The 23,008-nt window shown below is 42.7% G+C and overlaps 1 protein-coding gene across 5 annotated transcripts in view; it reads right to left on the bottom strand.

Annotated features, from left to right (window-relative positions):
- Window positions 1-7,616: 7,616 nt before the first annotated feature.
- LOC122668841 (uncharacterized protein YacP) overlaps window positions 7,617-23,008 on the bottom strand; it is an 85,374-nt gene continuing 69,982 nt past the window's right edge. For 3 of the 5 annotated variants that reach the window (XM_043865388.1, XM_043865389.1, XM_043865390.1), the window contains 2 exons: window positions 8,560-8,606; window positions 7,617-7,951 (listed from right to left, as the gene is read on the bottom strand). In XM_043865388.1, coding sequence (XP_043721323.1) covers window positions 7,849-7,951; window positions 8,560-8,606 — 150 coding nt within the window. In that variant the 3' untranslated portion in view covers window positions 7,617-7,848. The remainder of the gene's footprint in view (window positions 7,952-8,559; window positions 8,607-23,008) is intronic. The other 2 variants (XM_043865391.1, XM_043865392.1) reach the window with 1 other exon arrangement.

Raw genomic sequence — 23,008 nt, 5'->3', positions numbered from 1 at the left:
TAAAGGTTCTCTTGAAAGGGCTAATAATGGAACTTAGCTCGTTGGTTCCTTTTTGTTTTTGTTGTTTTTTTATAAGTACTAAAAACAAAAATAAGGCTATAAGGTGGGGCGCCCTATGATGATAATGTGCCTATGCATGTAGCCTATAGGGACACAGGGGGTTATAAAGTGGATTTTTTTAACGGAAAAATCCCTACAATATAGAGTAGGAAATCCACATGCTTTTTTACATAATGACCAATGAGGCTCACACAGTATTGACCAAATATTGGATTCCCTCCTAAACTTGGGAACCCAATATTTGGTTCTATCCTTCCACCTCATCTCTAGACAAGAATCCACAAAATCATTCAATCAAGGATGTACCAATTGTACATACCAAACATAGGATGTGTTATACTTGTAAACTATCTTCTATATATATTTTGTAATATTCTATTCTTTCAATCAAGAAAAATTCATTCAATCAAATTATGGTTTAGTATGGTATCATGAGCCACATTTAGGCAAGGCCTAAATCTGATCCTTCCTCACACCCACTTTCTTCTCTTTTTCCCTCTAAATTAGAATTCCTTACATCCTTTTCTTTTTTTATTCCTCCCAAATCCGATCCTCCCACCCACTTTCTTCTCTTTTTCCCTCTAAATCAGAATTCCTTACATCCCTTTCTTTTTTCATTCCTCCCAAATCCGATCCTCCCACCCACTTTCTTTAATACTTCCCACTAAATCAAATTCCCTTTCTCCTTGTCATTTCTCAAACTCCCCTCCCACGTTCTCCACTTCCCTTTTATTCACCTCTCTTCCCTTCATTCTTTCTCCATCCTTCACAATGGGATATCAATCTCCACCCAATGGCACCCTCACCGCCCTCACTCCCAACACCATTCTCTCCACCCCTTCATCCACTTCAGCTCATCATCTCCTCTCTCTCTCAAACTCACACCCACAAACTTTCTCCTTTGGAAGACTCAACTGGAGCCCTTTCTTCAAGGGCAGAACTTGTATGGCTATGTTGATGGATCTCTTCCATGCCCTTCGGATGCTACTGCTGCCTCTCTTTGGCATCAATAGGACGCCTTGCTTCGTTCTCTCCTCATTGCCTCCCTCTCCGAGGAGGTTGGTCCACTAGTCATTAGCAAACTCACAAGCCATGAAATCTGGACGGCTCTCACAACAGCCTTTGGCTCAACTTCTCAGACTTGGCTCATGGCCCTTCATATTAGTCTCAAAGATACTATGCAAAACCCTGATGAAAGTGTCTCTGTATTTCTTTGCCGCCTCAAGGCTCTGGCCAATGAACTTGCTACTGCCGGACAACCCATCTCTCCTGCTGATTTCAATCTTCATGTCTATAGGGCATTGAAGATGGACCTCAAAGACATTGTTCCTTCTTTGCTAACAAGGACAGAACCACTGCCATTCACTGAGCTTCATTCATTGCTCCTCAGTCATGAGTTCTTGAAGAACTCCTCCCTTCATCATGCTGCCATCATGCCAACCAATGCCACTGCTCCTAGTGCCCATCTGTCATCAAAGGATAACCCAGATACCCAAACCCCTTCTTATGGCCGCGGGGGTTCATGTGGTCGATGGGGGTGTGGTTTTGGCCATTTTCCTAGAGGGCGAGGACAAGGCCGCCAATGGTGCTCTCACTGTCACCGGAACAATCACTCTGACGCCACTTGTTACTACCGTCCAAGGGGACCCCCTACTGCCCATTACACCTCCACCAACCCCTTCCTCCACCGCCCGTCCCCACTCCTCCCCCCTCCCTACCACGGCACCACACCCCCTCTCCTCCCTACCCCCTCTTACCCTCCATCTGCAGCCTTAACTTGGTACCCCGATACGAGGGCAACCCACCATGTTACGATAGATCTCCAATCCCTCACAACCTATGACTCCTATGGTGGTAATGAGCAACTTTTTGTAGGTAATGGTAAAGGGCTGCCGATCTCTAACATCGGTTCTGCCACAATCAATTCTCCCTTTTCGTTCAAAAGTTTGCCAAGGATAACAATGCATATTTTGAGTTTTACCCCTCTTTCTTTCTTGTGAAGGATTGAACAACCAAGGAGGTTCTACTATCCGGCCTGAGTAAGGATGGGCTGTATGTCTTCTCCCCGCCATCTCATCAAATGAGTGCCAATATTGCTGCGGGAACAACATTGGATGGGTGGGATAGCCGACTGGGTCACCCCCATAAAGACCTACTTCATCGCATGATTCGCATAAATAAATTGCCTTGTAATAATAAATCCCTATCCCCTCTTTGCAAGGCATGTCAATTAGGGAAATCTTGTTGTTTACATTTACCCCTTTCCCCATCTCGTAGTTTATTTCGGCTTGAACAAATTTTTAGTGATGTTTGGGGCCCCGGCCATGTCTCTTTGGTTTCTGGCCATCGGTATTTTGTCATCTTCGTTGATGACTTTTCGAAGTACATATGGTTTTACCCAATGACCCATAAATCCAAAGTTTTTAAAATTTTTCGTCGTTTCCAAACCTTAGTTGAGAGCCAATTTTCTCGTAAAATTATCTCTATCCAGACCGATTGGGGAGGTGAGTATCGTACTCTCCCTTCCTTTTTTGACCAAATGGGTATTCGCCATAGAGTTTCAGCCCTCCATACACATGAGCAACAAGGCTCTGTTGAGAGGTGACATCGCCACATTGTTGAGACCGGCCTCTCTCTCCTTGGCCATAACTCGGTTCCCCAGCACTATTGGCACAATGCATTTGACACAACAGTCTATCTAATCAATCGAATGCCATCCAGGGCTTCAATGGACCTTTCCCCATTTCAACTATTATTTGACAAAGCACCCGATTATTCTTTTCTTTGGGTATTCGGATGCTTATGCTTTTCCTTTTTAAGGCCATATGATAATCACAAAATGGACTACCGGCCTACCCCATGTGTGTTCCTTGGTTACAGTACCTCGCATACTGGCTATATCTGTCTTGACCACTCTACACATAAAATTTATATAGCCCGACATGTCAGGTTTCATGAATCTGAGTTTCTCTTTGCCTCACAAACCACCTCCTCCTCAACCTCATTATTGGCATCTCTACCAACACCTCCATGGGCAATTGCTCCCAACAGGTTACCACCACCACCCAACCCACCCTTACACTCTCCCATTGCCACTACTCCACCCACCCCACCCTCTCCTCCATAAGCCAGTTCTAACCTTCCCTCCCCACCCCAGCCGAATGCTACACCATCCGCCATGCGGTGCACCCGCTCTATCCACGACCTATACCTTCACACCACTCCCATCCCCATCGTTTTATCTACCACTACAAACCCCTCCCTTGAACCCACCTGTTACACTCAAGCCAACAAAGTTCCGGAGTGGCGTACGGCGATGACAGAAGAATTCAATGCTCTCTTAAAAAATGGCACTTGGGATCTTGTACCACCCCCTCCCCCATCTAAAAATATTGTGGGTTGTAAATGGGGGTATCGGGTCAAAAGAAAAGTAGATGGCTCTCTTGACCGGTACAAGGCTCGCCTTGTGGCAAAGGGCTACCACCAACAACCCGGCCTTGATTACACTGAAACTTTCAGTCCGATTGTTAAGCCCACCACCATTCGTACCATTCTCTCACTTGCTGTTTCAAATAGTTGGGCCATGCGCCAACTAGATGTCCATAATGCCTTCTTGCATGGCATACTTCAGGAAGAAGTTTACATGTCCCAGCCTCCTGGGTTTGTTGACCCGACCAAGCCCAACCATGTCTGCAAATTATTAAAGTCTCTCTATGGGCTCAAGCAAGCTCCACGGGCTTGGTTCACACGACTCTCCCAGTTCCTGCTTAAAATTGGATTCAAGGCATCACAAACAGATCCCTCTTTATTCATATATCGAGAGGCTGCCAACACTATTTTTGTTCATGTATATGTTGATGACATCGTTGTCACTGGGAATTCCAAGGACCAAATATCAACACTTCTCCAGCAACTGGCGCAGGAATTTGCTATCAAGGACTTAGGCCCATTGCATTTCTTTCTAGGGGTTGAGGCTCTCCCCCATAGTCAGGGCCTACTTCTTTGTTAATCTCGATATATTGGTGATTTGTTGACAAGGGCCGGCATGACTGACTATAAGCCCCTACAAACTCCAATGGCAACCACTATGGCCCTTACTGCCACCTCTGGTACTCCTATGGCCGATCCGACATTGTATCGATCCATCGTCGGGCCACTTCAATATGTGACCTTGACTCGCCTGGATGTCGCCTTTGCGGTTGATAAAGTCTGCCAATACATGCATGCCCCAACTAAAACTCATTGGGGGTTGGTTAAGCGGATTCTTTGCTATCTCAAAGGCACCCAATGACACGGCTTGTTGATTGACCACCGTTCTGATCTCCAGTTACAAGCCTTTAGTGATGCTGATTGGGCTGGTTGTGTCGATGATAGAAAGTCCACAGGCGGATTCTCCATTTTTCTCGGGACTAACATTATCTCATGGATATCAAGGAAACAACATACTATTACATGCTCTTCCACAGAAGCAGAATACAAGGCCTTGGCAGATGCGACGGCTGAATTAATCTGGCTCCAATCGTTATTCACCGAACTTGGCATCACTCTATCTGGCCTGCCAATACTTTGGTGTGACAACATTGGCGCCACATATCTCTCGGCCAATCCGGTCTTTCACGCCCGGACCAAACATGTTGAAATTGACTTTCATTTCGTCTGAGATCGTGTTGCCAGCCATGAATTGCTCGTGCAGTTCATCTCCACAAAGGACCAGCTAGTAGACATCCTCACAAAGGCCCTAGCAACGGCCCGGTTCTAGTTCTTACGTGACAAGTTGAAGCTTCGATGCTCGAAACCTTCCACTTGAGAGGGCGTATTGACCAAATATTGGATTCCCTCCTAAACTTGGGAACCCAACATTTGGTTCTATCCTTCCACCTCCTCTCTAGACAAGAATCCACAAAATCATTCAATCAAGGATGTACTAATTGTACATACCAAACATAGGATGTGTTATACTTGTAAACTATCTTCTATATATATTTTGTAATATTCTATTCTTTCAATCAAGGAAAATTCATTCAATCAAATTATGGTTTAGTACACAGACACTCTCTTTCCTCCGTCAATTTTTGAGCTTCTTGTTAAACAAATTCATCTTCTCATTGATGTGATTTCTTTACTTTAAACCTCTGCCCGTGTTTTAAATAATGAAATCAAATAGAACCCTAGATCTTTCTAGTTGTGCGATAGCCCAATAGTTGGATACATAATTGAACTGATAGGTTCCCTTCCTGGCCTTTGGACCTTCTTCACAAAGTGTAATTTGTTAATTTCTTTTAACAGCATTACAATTTTTAACAAAAAAAGGGGAGAGGGGGGGGGGAATTAGAAGACGAAAATCCTGTCATATAGATAAGGACTAGATTAATAATAGATTAGCTGGTTGGATTCAGATTCGATATTTTTTCTACGTGAATGCAGGCAAAGCACAGTACCAGCCCAACCAAAACCCTAAATTGTACGTAGCATCTGTGTATGAATGCATGGTAGGGTGGTTATGGCATGGCATAATGGGGAGGAGGTTTAGGCCGGTTAGTTGGAGTGCGGTGGTTTTGGTGACCGCCAGCCTGCCGACTCTTAATGTTGGGTCATGGGTGAGGCATGATGTCGTCGTCATAAGACATTATTGGATCGAACATTAAATAATAGAGAGTGAGACAAAGATAGAGGAAAACGGAAATGTACGTTTTATAGTTGACTTGACCAAGACCAGCAGACTAGATCAATCTGTAGAAGTATGAAGTATTTTGGGTGGGTTTGGGCGGGGCCACCACACCAGCATCGTTGGATTCATTCATTGCGACAGAGCCGTCAGAGTCATATAAAAAAAGGCAGAGTAGAGAATATGATTGATTTTTATAGTATAGACAGGTGTCCTTACCAACACCATATGCCCCCGTTGGCCATTGCCCAACAGGCAAACTCATCCGACCCCATCCACCGATGGAGTGAAACATCCATGTTGTGACCCTCAGTATTGTTCAAAAAATACGTATGATAATAATATAGTACATATTTAATACAGTTTCTCTGTATAAATTTGGGATAAAACTTTGGACAATTAGTCATTATGCAATGGATATCTATATTACCTTTATTGTTTCATTGTTCATCTTCTATTTTTGAAGTTTGTATTTTCACCTTAATTCCAAGGGAGTACAACAGTATATCACCTTAAAGTGGTGATTGTTTTAATGGTGGGTGGTGGTGGTGGTGATGGTGATGGTGGTATTGGGTATCCACATTATAAAAGAAGATGATTTGGGGAAGATGAGGACATTTTGATCTTTTCAAATTTTAACAAATAGGCCAGGACAATTAGGTCTTTTCAAATTTTAAAAAAGATAGTAGAAAGGGTAGTTTGATCATTTTTTAGCATTTAATGCCTGATGTAGACTTAAACGGCTTTAGGGGATAAAATAAGGGTGATACGTGGAATTATCAAAACCTTAGGGGATACGAGGAATATTGGATGCATTTTAGGGGTATGCATATTTAACCCTTTTTTAATTAGTAACTTTAGTTTACAACACCCCCCTACCTCGCGCCTGAAAAAAGTGTAGTCCAGAAAAACAGTGATTGGCTTCAATTGGACCATTAGATTCATGCCAAATATCCAATTCAATAAATTTCATTTGATTGATTGTAAATCGACAGGTCACCTTGCATTTGGGCCATCAGACTGATGCCAAATGTCCAATTCAGACTTTGGCAATGGTCCTACCAGATCAACTCAGATTAAAACTAGGCCGTTAACACACCCAGGATGTTTATATACAAGCTTTGAACACCCGACGCTCCCACCCAGAGGAGGAAATAAAAAAGGCCCGGCATAGGAAGTGTTGGAGAGCTATGGGAGTTTGTGAAAAGATGCCAATAATTTTTACCGGAAAAAATAGCAAGAATTGGATATATATTTTATTTTTGTACGAAAGAACGCTACTCTGTCACACCAGGATGCGGCAATCATTTCGCACACCCCTGTGTCAGACCGCAAGTGCAACACATGCTGTGCGAAGTGTAGCATTCTCTTTCCCTTTTTTTTTTTGGGAAAACAAAGGATAAGAAATTAAAAAGAAATGACAGTTTTTCTTGGAAAATTATCACCACAATTTGTCTGCCTGTCAATTTCCGCAATTCCCTCTAATAAAGGGAGGTGGACCTATCCGAACAATGTGTTCAGGAAGAGGTTAGGGTGGTCATTTCCGCCCCCCTATTAGATGGAATTGAGGAAATTGATGGGCAAACAAATTGAAGGGCTAAAGGTCCATTTTTCTTCACCGTTCTCCCTTGGCCGAGGGGTTTTCCTTCACCACTCTCCCTTGACCGAGGGGTTTGGATAGTGTTCATAGATTATCGTGCAACAATGGGGTATTTTTTGATAATTCATAACTGCGGGGCAGATATTATGGCCATAGATGGCTGTAAAGTCCCTAAACCACGCCTTTGTCCAAAATAAAAAGAGTGAACAACAGAGATAATCTCAATTCAATGCCTAGAAAGTGCAAAAATTTGAAGTCTTTACTTCTGTTTTTCTGTGTGCGCGTGTGTAGGGGGGGGGGGGGGTGAACTTTACATAATTCACCGACTTATTATTGTATCTGTGAATTTTATAATACAAGCACAGCCAATTTGTACATTGAGAAACCATAGTTTAGTCGAGAAAATCAATGTTAAGTATGCATAACTAATAAAGAAAAGACAGACTACTGATTGATAAATGGTTTGCAGATTCACAAGCTTGATAAAGAATGAGAAGAAAATATACTTTAAAAGAACAGAGTACTACGACTCATTTTCAGATAGCTTTCTCCTAAGATCCTTGAGAGCATCAACTACTTCAGGGCCAAGATTGTACTTCAGCAATTTCCCTTGTACAGAAAACGACCTGCCAAAATCAGAATCAATTTATGGGATATGTGGTAGTCCCTTATTGTCTTCACAAACTAACAAATGTGACTCAATTACAAAGACAAATACTAGAATAGCCAAGGAACTGTTCTAGGAGCTCATTCACAAAAATTAAAGCATGAAAGAAAACAAGAACATATTTATAGGCGTGAAAACATATTCAAATTAATTAGTTACGGAACAAAGACTACCTTGACTGTACCCAGAGTCCGCTCTGTTATAGAAATGAGTCCATGCAAGAAATTTAAGAGGGAACAAATAGTTTAATAACAGAAAATTTTAAATGAGTCCTGGAAAATCTGCATCTGAAGCTTCAGCAAATCATACTATGACCTGAATGAGGACATATGGTTCCTTCATGACCAACTCAACTTCACACTTGTTGATCCTTATGCCTAGGGATACATCTTTGCATATACTTCATTGGAAATAACAACAAAAAACATCTAGCAACCCTTCTCAAGTGGGTAAATGATTTTGTAATTTTTCCATCCTTAGATCATTCAGTTCCACAAGATTCAGTTCCCTGAAATTGAAAACATGTATGGTGAATTGCACAAATAGCAGTACATTAGACAAACTAACCTTTGCTCTTGAAGCATCCTATCAAACTCCTTCTGGGAAGCTTTTATCTACAAAAAACCAAAAATGTCACACTTGATAATGACAGAAAGGCCCAAATCTTAACTTAAAACAGCAACAATTATACCACTGCTATTTAGCAGATAAAACCATTTTGTTTCTTTTTGTGCATCTTTCCAAGTTGTAATTATGAGTCCCAGTTCTCAACATAGCTTTCTAAAATTCTTCAAACACGATACTTATATTAACCATTGGCCTTGTGACAAAGTATATGGAAGAACTGCATAAAACAAAAAGCAACCTCACTTGCAAAGAAATTGGGTATGCTTCACCCCTTTCTCATGATTGTGCTTCCAATTAGAGTTCCATCAAACACTATAGGGTAGGCAATCCACCCCCTTTTTGTTTCTTTTTCTGTACTTGGGGAAAGGGGTGTTAGGATGCATAAAACCATATATATATTTGAGAATCTCATTGACCAGTTGCATGACAAAGATCTTTCGCTTGAGGGGAAATCCATATATGCCTTTGCTAAAAGATTGAAGCTATTGGAAGGGTAAACCAAGAAACAAAAATAGAAACAAAAATAGAAACAAGAGAACTATACAAACGGGGTGAAGCTAGAGAGGAATACGTGAAGGTCATCCATTAACCCCAATTAAGTGTCATAAAAGCAACAATCTAGGGTAACATGGCTGAGAGAAGGGCATAAAAACATGATTTTTCTTTTGAACCACATCGCTTGTGCAAGGAAAAAGGAAAATATCAATAACTAATGATGAACTGAGATAGGAAATGCTACTTTTTTTTTTTTTTTTTAATGGAAAAGAAAATATTTATTTCTCAAAGAGAACAGAAAGTCTCTGTTCTCATCATGCAAAAAAGGGGGAATGGGGGTTCTATTGGTGATTGTAAAGAGGGCCAAAGAGCGTAGGGTTCTAAACCAAAGATTGTTTTTATGCCTTATATTTACATTTGAAAAGTTTGAAGTTAGTGCGGCAAGTTCAAGATAGGAGGGGAGGAGATTCCAGGGAATACACATCTCTCCTTGGAGGTGCAACAAAACATGTAGATACTTATCGGAAAAAAAAAAAAAAAAACAAAACATGTAGATCATAGTTATTTATCCACATTTCTTTGAGGTGGATTTTATCCCTCAACGCGTTTTTCGACCCCTGCAAGATTCTAATAAGCTCAGCCTTCATTTTGTCGGTCGAACAAGTAAATCCTACAGATGTTAAAACACTTTGACCATCAAGCAAAAAGCAATATGCCCATCCTGTTAGTCCTATTGAAGGTTCAAAAAGACCTGCGCAGCATAGGACAGGTAAGTTCATTATGTGGTAAGATAAAGAATTAGAGAGAAATTCATTTCGAGTGCATATAAGAGGATCAACCAAATAATTATTTATCTGTGGGGGATTTAAATGTAGATCCAACATCCATCTAGAAATATTTGAATGGACTGGGTCGGGGTCAGTCGTAGCTAGACCCCGAATTACTTTGTTTCTTACATGCCAAATGAAATAACGTGTTATTGTAACAACAGAGAAAAACCATGATGTAGTTGGTTTATCCAGGGCTTTAGATTGAAGGAGGGAAGCACATAGCTGTGCCATACAAGAGTTACTTAGGTGCTCTGTTCTCAGTCAGAGGGGTCCACAGGCCCAAATACGCTTAGTCCATTCACAAGATATAAAGAGATACCAGTGGGATTCATCACGAACACCACAGAAAACACATGTAGGCTTGATCGATATCCATTTTGAAAGAGTGGCATTGACAGGTAAACCTGCATTTAAAACACGCCAAAAAAACATTTTAAATTTCGGATGTATATTAAGTTTCCAGAAAAAAAGGCCACCATTTGGAAAGTAAGGGCCTGTTTTGTAATGGTGGAGTTAAAAAAATTGCTGCATGTCGAGTGGAGAAGCTTCCAGAATTTGTTAGGGAGCATCTCCAGACGTCTTCAGAATCTGATATATGCACTTTGGAAATTTCATAGTTGAAGTTATTAGGGAAAAAGGGCATAAGAGACATTAAATTCCAGCTTTGATTTGAGATAAGATCACTTACCTTACATATTGAATTGTCATAAGTTTCAGTTGGTAAGCAATGATCAGGAATAGTAGGGACCCATGGGTCATCTCAGCAGTATGTAGCTCGTCCATTTCCAATTTTCCTCCACACCATTTTCTTAAGATCAGGTAATATGGAAGTTATACTATTCCATGTCCATGATCCCTTTCTTCTTCTCACGTTGGGGTTGAAAATAGAGGTTTGAGAGAAATACTTTGATTTCAACACCTTTGCCTTGAGAGAGAGTCTTCGAAGAGAAGTCTCCAGCCAAGCTTTAGGATCAGAGCTTTATTATGGATGTGGGATTTGCGAATTCCCAACCCCCCTTGAGTAGTCGGGGTACAAATCTTATCCCATCCTATGAAATGGGCTTTTTTATTACTTACAGAGTCACTGTTCAAAAAGTTTAGGTAGATAGAATCTAATGACCTACAGATTTTTTTGGAAAAAAGAAAACAGGACATTAGGTAGGAGGGGGTTGAAGCAAGAACGGATTGGATCAAGATTCGCCTGCTTGCATATGAAAGACAATTAGCTTTCCAAGAACTCAATTTAGTTCGGACTCTCTGAATAATGTGATCTAAATCCTTAACTTTGGATCTATGATGAAACAATTTTGTTCTAAGGTAAAGAAAATCAGGGCCCATTTCTTTTATTTTGAGGATGGAGCAGATTCTCCTCCTCCTCACCAAATTAGTATTTCTGTTGAAGTGAATTAAGTTAATTTCTTGGCCAATAAGATCAGAAAACAATTTAGAAATGCTACTTTTAGTCATTACAAGAACTGTGAGATGTTAAGAATATGATATATGTTGTAAAATGGGTTCAAGGGTATTTTTGTTCTAGGGGTATTTCTGTCTTTGTACCTATTCTAGAATGTTCTCTTATCCATTATAAATAGAGGGGATGTGATCATATAGTCACAAGCCATTATTCTCAAATCTCCACATGGTATCAAAGCGGGGAACCACTTTAGGATCCAAACCCTAATGGTTCATATCTCGAAACCCTAGGCTCTCTCCCTTTCTCTTTCTTGGTTTCTGTGTCGCAAGCACCAACCACGGCCTTCATCATCTCTCTCTCCCTCTTCTCTTCTCGGTTTTAGGCATTGCCACCGCCATTGCCACCACCTACACCTTCCACCACCTCTAGTAGCTCCACCGCTCTCGCCTCCTTCTCGGTTCACCTTTGGTGGTGGGTTTATCTCCCACCAAGGGAATTTTTGACCACTTAATGGTCTGATTTTTTATTTTTATTTTATTTAAAAGAGAGATAAACATTTAATTACCAACAAGAGTGGACAACATGCAAACCAAATAGATTTCTTCCTTACTAGAAGGTCTGACAGACTATTACGTAAGGATTGTAAGGTATATCAGCAGAGAGCTTAACCGCCCAACATAGACTGGTGGTCTAGGATATGTACCTTGGTATGAGGCAAAGTAAGAAGGCGAAACAGGTTTGTCCTAGGATAAGATGAGGGCGATTTCAAGGAGCTCTCCTACAGTCATTTACTGATAAAGTGGCTTTACAAGGAAGGTGGGATTTTGAGGACGATACTATCAAGATGTGGGTTAAGATGACTACTTGTATTAAGAAGGTTGCTACGAAAGTTCTAGGGGTTTCCAAGGGTATGAGTATGGGTCCTAGAGAGACTTGGTGGTGAGATGACGAGGTCCAAGCAGCTATTAGAACTAAGAAAGTTTGTTTTAAGACCTGGCAAAGGACTAATGAGGCAGAGGATAAAGTGAGATATTATGCGGCTAGAAAAGAAGCTCGGAAGATTGTGAGGAAAGCAAAAGCGAAGAAATATGATGACCTTTATGAGAAACATAATACAAAGGAAGGGGAAAATGTGATTTATCGGATAGCTAAAATAAGAGAAAGGAAGAGTAGGGATTTGGACCATTAAGATGCATTAAGAGTGAGGACAGTAGAGTGCTAATATGGGATGCGGACATTTTGGAGAGATGGGGTGAATATTTTTACAATCTACTAATGGAGCTATCTTGACTGATAGAATGGATTCGGAAGTGGAGAGAAATAGTCTTGAAGCCAACACGTCATGTACCTCTACAACAAGTTGGCGAAGCCGAAGTTAAAGAGGCCCTACGAAAGATGAGGGTAGGTAAAACCCCGGGACCGGATGAGATCCCAACTAAAGTGTGGAAGGGCTTAGGAGTACGAGGGGTATCTTGGCTAACCAAGCTGTTTAACAAGGATTTTGAGTACAAAGAAAATGCAAGATGATTGGAGGAGAAGCACTGTAGTTCAAATTTATAAGAACAAAGGTGATATCCAAAACTGCAATAACTATAGAGGTATTAAACTAATGAGTCATACCATGAAGTTATGGGAGAAAATCATTGAAGTCCACCTAAGAAGAGAAACTGATATATCGGAGAACCAATTTGGTTTTATGCCAGAGAGATCTACGACAGAAGCTATTTACCTTTTAAGGAGGCTTATGGAAATTTTTAGAGCTTATAAAAGGAACCTCTATATGATCTTTATAGACCTAGAAAAGGCCTATGATAGGGTTCCTAGAGATCTCATTTGGCAAGTACTAGGGAAGAGAAGGAGCTCAAGTAACTATGTGGATATAATTAAGGACATGTATGAGGGTGCGGTGACAAGTGTCATAACTTCAGAGGGCCAAAGTAGTGAATTCTCAATTACAATAGGGTTACACCAAGGATCAGCTCTAAGCCCTTACATAAAAGCGGATAGAGTTATTTGGAGGACAAGGACCCGTGTAGCCGACCCTTTATAAGGGGATGTTCCTGGGATGCTGCTTTGACTACTGCTTAGACTTTTTCCTTTTAGTAACTTTATTTTATTTATTTACTTCCTTTTACTCCTTTGTACTTTCTTACTCTCTTCTACCTCTCTTATTTTTTCTATTACGCTCACAGCCTCTTCAGATCCATGTAGCCGACCCCATTTAGTTGGGATAAGATTATGGTTGTTGTTAATGGTCTGATTTTTTCTCCAATTCCAAGGATTATTGGATGTTCTATTTCAGATCCACGACGTTGATATATTTATGAGTCTTCTCTGATCAACAACTGTAACGACCTGAACCCAGACAGGGTAAAAGGTATTGCCGTCACAGGTGCTGATCAAATGATCTTCTATATACCTCGATTTATTATCACAACTCCCATATAACATAACATACACAACGAAAGACTTACTAATTAGAGTTTGATATACTTCATAGTTCTAAAGAGTATTTACAAACAAACACTAACACTACTGGCAAATAATTGCATTCAATATCAAAAGTTATTACATTTTTGTTACATTTCTCTTACTTTTTGAACATATCCTATACCATAGTTCTAAAACTCGCGAGATCTCGATTTTCCAAAGGGTTGAGACGAGATCTCATATGAGTTGTAAAAGTGCAATTTCTCGGTCGAGATCTCAAAATCTCGACCCAAACTCCTTTATATGAGTGCCAGATTTCAAGATCTGGGCGAGATCTCAGAGGGAAATCTTGATATACTGGGAAATCTTAGTATACAGACACCTATCTCTTGGTATACAGACACTTATTTATGCCAGATTTCAGGATATACATTTATTTATGCCTAATATCATTTAAGCAAATACCCCCCTATTTGAATCCAAGAAAAATAGTAAAAAAATCAAATTCCAAAAGGAAAAAAAGTAAACCCCAAGTTTAAGAACAAAAACTGGATTTTCGACGATAGGTGCAATTTCAACTTTCTAATGCTGGGGTTTTTCTCAAATCTAAAAATTCTATAAATCATAATATGGTAAAACATTGCTAAAAACCAGAAGTGCGGTAAAATACATTTGTTTTGATGTCCAAAAAAATATTTTCATTCAGAGCGATTTTGACAGCATTCGCGTACACCAAATTAAGTTTGACCGGTACATAACTCCTTCAATATAAATCAGATTTAAGCAATCTTGGACTTGTTGGAAAGCTTTCTAACGCTAATTTAAGTTGTTTTACATTAATTGAATGTTTTGCTTGCTTTCTATTACTAAATTATGTGTAGAGTAGGGTATTTTAGTATATCGTTGCCTACCAACCTAGTGTCCAAAGTGAAACTCCTATTTGAACTTTGTTTTTACAAAATCTAATAGTGCCATTGTGTTTAAATGGCCTAAAATAGGATTAGTACCAAGTTTCAGACCCAAACTAGATCTAAAACCCACCGAAACCAGGTTTCGAGTTGAAAAAAAAAATGCACCAACCTGACCGAGATCTCGGTTTTTCCCAGGGTCGAGTTGGGGTCAAGTTTTAGTACCTTGTCCTATACATTCTTACAAACACAAAAGTATATTAGCAACCCTCATAAGCTACTCAATCTGTCTCTCAAGTTTATGCACCTAACGTACAAACATCCGTTTGTATCTGGTTCAGTATATACACACTCTCCCACTGTCTCATCTGTGAAATCAACATATAAAATGGGGTGAGCTAAAAGCCAAGTGAGGAGAACATGCTAATAATCGTAAAAGTGTACATGTGTATATACATTTAATAAGAACACAGGTTTACTGTTGGGTTAAGTCAAGTCAATAGTGTACTACCGAATGTGTACATAAATGTTGAGGTAAATTAGGCCTTGCATCATCTCGGTTAGACCACATGACCATGAGGACATGCTCTATCATTAACTCTCTTTACTAGACCACATGAACCGTGCATCATGCTCTAGAATAAAATGGTTTGCACTAGACCACATGATCGGAACATCATGCTCTAGAATTAAATGGTTTGCTCTAGACCACTTGATTGGATGCCCCCCACTGCATCTACTGCAAGGTCTTTGGTCACCACTCGAAATCTTGTTCCGGCAAAGTTGCTCCAATGGCTCCAACCCCTGAAAACCCTGGTGCTGACAAAGTTTCTTTTTCTGCTCCAGACCAGGCAGACCCTGGCTCCTCTGGTTTAGCACCTATTATTGCTCCAAACGCTGAAGTCTCTCCTCTCGATCTCTCTCAAGGCTTTGGTTGCCCTACCTCTGTCCATGTTAGGGTGACCAACCCCCCCCAATCGATCAATTGTGAGCACCTCTACTAGTTTGCATGATTGTCTGCCGGCAAACTCCTTCGCCAAGTCGTCTTCTGGCCTCCAACCGGCACCATTGCTACCTTCTAGTTCCTCTAGAGACCCCAGCTGTGGTCGTATGAAGACTCGTCGCCGCTGCCGCCGCCGCCGTTGTAGCCGTGAACAGCCTGCCTCTGGTTCACCTCCTGGTAGAGAGTTCCCATCTTTTCCAGAACCAGAGGCAAGTTTAAACCTCCCCTTGCACTGCAACAAGCTCCCTGTCTCCTTGTACGTTGGAGTCTTAGAACTACTCTACCCCTATTGGAGCTCCAGTGCCGCAGGTCTCTGGTTCTGTCGACGACTCAGTTTTTGCATAATAAATAGGCTGTCTCTGATGCCTCTACTTCCATCCCCCTTGTTGCATCCACCAGCTTTGGTGGCCCAAGCCACTAATCCTCTGGTCCCTAGCTCTGCTTGCTCTCCTGTCGATGTTGGAGGTTCAGGTCTTGGAATCGCCGCCTCCACGATTGGTACTCAAGTCTCTGGTACTCTGGCCACTACGCTCCAAAGCTACATGGCATCACAAGCCCCTGCCTCCAGTTTGCCAAGCGCATACCAATCTAGACTTCGTCCTCACCGCCGCTGCTACTCCCTGGAAAGCACCCCCTCCCTGGAAGGTACCCCCTCCCTGCTACCCAACTTGACTCCTTACACCTTCAACCTCCCTCTGTCCCATTAACTTACCCCTTTTGCGTAACTACCCCTGCGACGTCGTCTTCCCCGCTCCCCCCTCTCCTAAATAAGCCCCATCCTCGGTTTCTCCCCTCTAACCCTTTTTCCCTTTTAACCCCTCCTAACCACCCTCTTAAACCTAGTAAACCTTCTAACCCCTTATGTCCCAATATCTACGACCCCCCTTTGGCCTCACGTACCCCTTTTTCACGTTTCTCTTCAAACCCTGGTTCTACCCAACCACCCCTAGCCCACCACTTACATCTTTATCTCCCCTTTGACCCGGTCTCTTATCTCTCCTTTGAACAGCCTCCCCTCTAACTGACCCCAACCGAACCAAATCACCTATAATCCTCTTACCTCCGAGGCCCCTTTGTCCGGTGTCAGGTGTCTTAATTTCCTGGCTAAGCATGCTGAGATTCGCTCTCTCATCAAATCCAACAATGCCTCATTCCGGGCTCTTTTTTAAACTAGAGTTTCTTGGGATAATGCCCCCCGCATTGTCTCCTTAATTCCTCCCTCTTGGTCTTTCCTTTATAACAATGACTACTCCCCAATGGTCGTATTTGGATCCTTTGGGACCCCTCAAAAATTCATATCTCTTCGTCCTCTTTTCAAATTCTTCACCTGCACCTTTCCCTCCTCAACCCATCGTCCTCTTTCTTCCTTTCGGTTGTTTACACCCTTAATAGACCTATTGATCGTCTCCCTTTATGGAATTATCTCTCTCCTCCACTCTAGCATTGGCTCCCTCCCCTGGGGTGTTGGAGGTGACTTCAATATTGTCTGTTTTGGTTCTGAAAAAAATAGGTGGTCGCCCCCTTGATCTCCCTCGGTCAAAGCCTTCAATGATTGCATTGAAGATCTCGAGTTCAATGACCTGAGATGGTCGGATTCCTTCCTCATCTAGCACAATATGAGTGGGGCCTAATCGTATTGCTTGTAAAATTAACCGTTTCCTCATCAACGATGCTTGGCAAACCCTCTTCCCCTATTCCCATGCCTCCTTCCTCCCGGGTTTGTTTGATCATAGCTCTTGTCGTAACCTCATCCAACCCTTCTCCTCCTTTGGCCCTAAGCCTTTCAAATTCTTTGATATGTTAACGTCTCATTCTCTTTTTCTCCCCTCCGTTCGTGAGGCTTGGTCTAAGCCTGTACATTGTTTCTCTCTCCCTCTCCTTGCTTTTGCAAAAAAGCTCCGTAATACCAAAGCTGCTCTTAAAGTATGGAATTCCTCCATTTTTTGTAACATCTCCTCCCAACTTTCCTCCTGTCATTCCAATCTCTCCCTTGTCCAATCCTAGCTCCAATCAGGCTTGCTCAACCCGTTGCTCGCTGAGGAAGAGAAAAGGCTCTCCTCTGAGCTTTTCACTCTCACCTCCCAAGAAGAGAGCTTTCTCCGGCAAAAATCCCGCATTAAATGGCTCGAGCTTGGAGACACCAATTCGGCTTTTTGCACCGTTCTCTGAAAGCCCGCTCCAACTCCAATTCCATTACCATGCTCCGAATGGCTCCCCCATCTTTGATGCCCCCGACATTAAAAATCAAGCCACCTCCTTCTTCTCCTCTCTTCTGCCCCCCTCTCCTCCCCCTCCCCCCTATTCTCATCAACAAATTTGTCCCCTCCTTTTTGAATCTACTTCAATCCATTCCTTCCGATGACGAAATCCTTTTTGAGGTTCTCTCGCATAAGTCCAATCGAGCTCTTGGTATAGATGGGTTCAGTATGGGTTTCTTCTCGGCTAGTTGGGACATCATCAAAGATGACCTCATTAAAGCCATCTGTAGCTTCTTCTATAATCCAGGCCAGCTCCCCTGCATTAGCCAAACTTTTCTCTGCTTCATCCCCAAAAAAGAGGGAGCCTCTTCCCTGTCGGACTTTAGGCCGATCTCCCTCTGTAATCTCCTCTACAACTTCATTGCCAAAATTCTGGCCAATCGGTTGCAGTTGGTGATTCCTTCTTTAGTTAGCCCGAACCAATCGACCTTCATCTTTGGCAGAAGCATTGCCGACAATATCCTCCTCTATGCGGAGATTATCCAAGGCTTCGACCCAAATCTCACTTCCTAGCTGCCCTCTTGAAAATTGACATCCATAAAGCTTTTGATTCCTTAAGATTGAACTTCATTTGTGATGTCATGACCTAGATGTCCTTTCCCCCTGTCTTTGTCTGGCGGATCCACTCCTGCATTTCCTCCCCCTTCTTCTCGGTCATTGTCAATGGTTCCCCGGCGGGGTTCTTTCCCTCGAATGTTGGTATTCGTCAAGGCTGCCCCCTCTCTCCTTTCCTCTTCTCCCTTGCTCTTGAGATCCTCTCCAAGAGTATCCAAGCCAAAACTGACCAACATCTCATCTCCTCCATCCCTAACAGCAAAAGTCTCAATCTCACCCACCTTGCCTTTGCTGATGATCTTCTCTAAGGCTTCTCCCTCCTCCATCTCTTCCATCATGTCTTCCTTTCAGCTCTTCGAATCTCTCGGGTTTGCACATTAATCTCTTAAAATCGCAAATCTTTCCTTCTAGGTTTCCCTTGGTTCCCTTCCAGTGAAATGCCTTGGCCTCCCCCTCATTCCTGCCAGGCTGACTGCCCATCATTGCACCCCTATGCTTGATCTTATTCATAAGAGGCTCCAGCTCTTAAAGGGCAAATTCCTTTCCTTTGCGGGTAGGATTGTTCTGATCAAATCTGTCCTCCAATCCTCTTACATCTATTGGTGCGGTATCTATGGCCTTCCAAAGTCCATGATCAAAGCTATGGAATCTCTCTTCTGTGGTTTCCTTTGGAAAGGTCAAGAGTCCTCCAAGTTCCTCCACCCAATCAGCTGGGCAGCTATCTGCCGACCCAAATCTAAAGGTGGCCTTAGCATTCGTCGAATCCGGGATTATAATATTGCAGGTCTCCTCAAGCTGATCTGGAAAATCCCTTCCAAGTAGGACTCTATTTGGGTTAATTGGGTTTACTCCTACTTACTCAAATCTGACTCCATCTGGACTTTTCCCCTGCCTGCGGACCCCTCCTGGATCTGGAGAAAAATCCTTTTCCTTCGTCCTTTAGCCACCACTAGCTCTATGATCGCCGATGGTACCTCTACCTCCCTTTGGCTTGATCCTAGGCATCCCGCTGGAATCCTTTACAACATCCTTGGTGCCCATAGGGTATACTCTACTGGCATCCCCAAAGCTACTCCTCTCTCTTCTATTATCTCCCATGGCTCTTGGTCTCCCCTGGTCTCACCCAGATTTAGGCCTCTCTCCCCCCCCCCTTCCCACCCCTCTCATTCGGATAAAGTAACCTAGGTCCCCTCCAACAATGGCCTCTTTACCTCCCACTTAGCTTGGGATTTTGCCAGACCACATGGCCCTTTAATCCCCTGGCGCAACCTTGTTTGGTTCAAAGGTCACATCCCTAGGCACTCATTCAATGTCTAGAAAACTCTAAACAATTTCCTCCCCACCCAATCCTTCCTCATCCACCGCCACATCCCTCTCTCCCCATCTTGCATCCTCTGCTGGAATGGGAATGAGGATGTTAACCACCTTTTCTTTTCTTGTCCCCTTACCTCCTCTAATTGGAAAAAAAACTTTGCAGTCCATCTGGCCCCAGAATAGACGCCCCCCTTCCCAATACCTGGGAGTGGCTTTGGCTGTATAGGTCCTTTTTTCTGGCAGCTCTATATGTGACAGTTGGCAAGCTTGTGTTCGGCGCTGCTATCTCCCACATCTGGATGGAGCGGAATCTTCGTAGATGGACTTCCAACTCCCGGTCCATTGACCTGATTTGGAAAGCCATATTTTTTTATGTCAGCTCTAGGCTCTGCATGCTTTCTCATGGTTCTCTTATAGACTCCCCAAGGAACAGGCACATTGTTGTTACCTGGGGCTTAGATTCCTCTATCTTTGGCTCTCCTAGTTAGGCCTCCTAGGCTTGTGGTTTGAGCTTGTATAGCTCCCCCCCCCCCTCCGTTTTCTCTCCCCTGTTTATCCCCCCTCCTTTTTTTCATGCTCCCCTCCCTTTGGGGTTTGGTAATGAATTTTTATTCACAAAAAAAAAAAGGGGCCTACACTAGACCACATGACCCGTACGCCATGCTCTAGAATTACCATTACATTATACCTCATCCAATACATAATACCTCATCCAATACATAACCCCCTACTGCAAAGGAACGGTAGACACAGGGTATTGTTATTGCATTAATTTTCATTTCATACATTTCATTCCCTTTCCATTTCATGCTTTAAACATCACCATCGTCATCTCATTTCATGCTTATACATCATCATCATCATGTCATTACATACATATACATCATTATCATATCTTCATTCCATACATTGCATCACATATCATTCTTATAGCCATTCTCATACTAGAACACCAAAATAAACATATAACATTATCTCCCCTATTCCCAAATGCAAGCAGCTCAATCTTACCCACCTGGCCTTTGCGGACGATCTAATGATCTTCTCCAAAGCTTCCCCCCTCTTCTATCTCTGCCATGATATCTTCCCTTCACCTTTTCAAGAGTCTCTCCGGTCTCCGGATCAACCTCCTTAAATCCAAGCTCTTTCTCTCTGGAATCTCAGATTCCTATAGACTCCCTCCTGCACCTAACGGGCTTTTCCATGGGCTCCCTCCCAGTGGAATACCTAGGTCTCCCCCTCATCCCTGGCTCCCTGCTAGGCTCTCCAGTCACCACTGCACCCCCATGCTCAACAATATCCGCAAGCGTCTCCAGCTGTGGAAAGGCAAACTTCTCTCCTATGGTGGTAGGCTTGAATGCATTAGATCGGTTCTCCAATCATCTTACATTTATTAGTGTGGAATCTTTGGCCTTCCAAAAACCACCATTAAAGCCATGGAGAATCTATTATGTGCTTTCCTTTGGAAAGGGAAGGAAACCTCCAAATTCCTCCATCCAGTCAGCTGGAAATCCATCTGCCCTCCCAAATCTGAAGGAGGCCTCGGCATCCGCCGTATCCGAGACTCCAATACTACGGGTATTCTGAAGCTTATTTGGAAAATCTCCTCTAAGCATGACTCCATTTGGGTTCACTGGGTTTACTCCCATCTCTTAAAAAATGACTCGATTTGGACCGTCCCCACCCCTTCGGATTCCTCCTTGATCTGGTATAAGATCCTCCAATTCCGCCCTTTGGCTCTTAGAGCCACTTCCTCTATTATTGCTAATGGATCCTCCATTTCCCTCTTACTTGACCCTTGGCATCTTAATGGGGTCCTCTATAATTTCTTTGGAGCCAGATCAATCTACTCCTCTGGCATCCCCAAGTTTGGCACTCCCTCCCCCCCTCACCCCTCTCCCCCCCACCTTCTCATGCAGTCAAGATTATTTGGCTCCACTCCCCTGAATGCCTTTTTGGCTTTAGAACTGCCTGGAATTTTGTTAGGACTCATGCCCCTACTGTCCTCTGGCACAAGCTAGTCTGGTTCAAAGGATACACCCCTAGCCATAGCTTCTTGGCCTGGAGAACCCTCAACCTTTGCCTTCCCACCCAAGCCTTCCTCCTTCACCGAAGAATCCTTGTTCCCCTTCTTGAATCTTTTGTTGGAGCGGTTCCGAAGACATTGACCACCTCTTCTTTGCTTGCCCCTTTTCCTCTACCATATGGAAAAAAGCCTTATCGTTTATTTGGCCTCGCAGCAGGAGACCCCTCCCCTTTGCTAGAGAGTGGCTCTAGCTGGTCATGACTTACCCTGGCTGTTCTATCTGCAACACTGTTGGCAAGCTTGTGTTTGGCGCCGCTCTTTACTACATTTGGATGGAGAGGAACCTTAGGAGATGGACCTCCAATTCCCGGTCTTTGGACTTGATTTGGAAAACCATCTCTTCGGATGTTTCCACAAAGCTGAGTTTACTCCCCCCAAAAACCCTTCTATGACACCCCAACGAACAAGGATATTGTTGATTCTGGGGTTTAGATAGTGCTCTTTTACGACCCCAGTCCCCCTCTTAGTTTGGGCTGGGGTTTGTATCTTTCTCCCCCCCCCCCTCTATTTCCTTTGTATATTCCCCCCCCCCCTCCTTTCCCTCGCTTTGGTAATAGATTTTTATTCACCAAAAAAAAAAAAAAAACATATAACATTATCTACAAGCTCATCAATGCATGACATCCAAAGAATACATCATAACAACACTCACATAGGCATCATCAACAACTGACATATACATATACTTTACATACGCGTCACTAAACAGTACATCAATCACATATATACAATATCCCCTCACCTTTGTTTCCTTTCGATTTGATTACCTCTACATTCAGTAGATAATTAAGTATGTGTAAGCACCCTTCAAGAATTCAATCTACACTTCAAATAGTTCTTTCAAACTTTGCTTCTCTGCTCAACTTCCTCTTCAATCTTTTCTTTCAATTTAGGCTTCCAAGAATATAAATCCCTTAACCCCTATACTTCCTTTTCTTCTTCACTTTCTTTTTCTTCCTCCTCTTCTTCTTTCTTTTCTCTAACTTAAGAACTCAACAACCTTAGGAATTTCCAGCAACCATATGACTGTCCCAGCCTTGCCACCTCCTACTTAAGCATGCACATGGTGGTTGCCTCTGTAACACCCCGTATGCAG

Source organism: Telopea speciosissima, chromosome 7, assembly GCF_018873765.1.
Source record: "Telopea speciosissima isolate NSW1024214 ecotype Mountain lineage chromosome 7, Tspe_v1, whole genome shotgun sequence".
NCBI lineage: Eukaryota > Viridiplantae > Streptophyta > Magnoliopsida > Proteales > Proteaceae > Telopea > Telopea speciosissima.
This window is presented reverse-complemented; position numbering and strand designations above follow the sequence as displayed.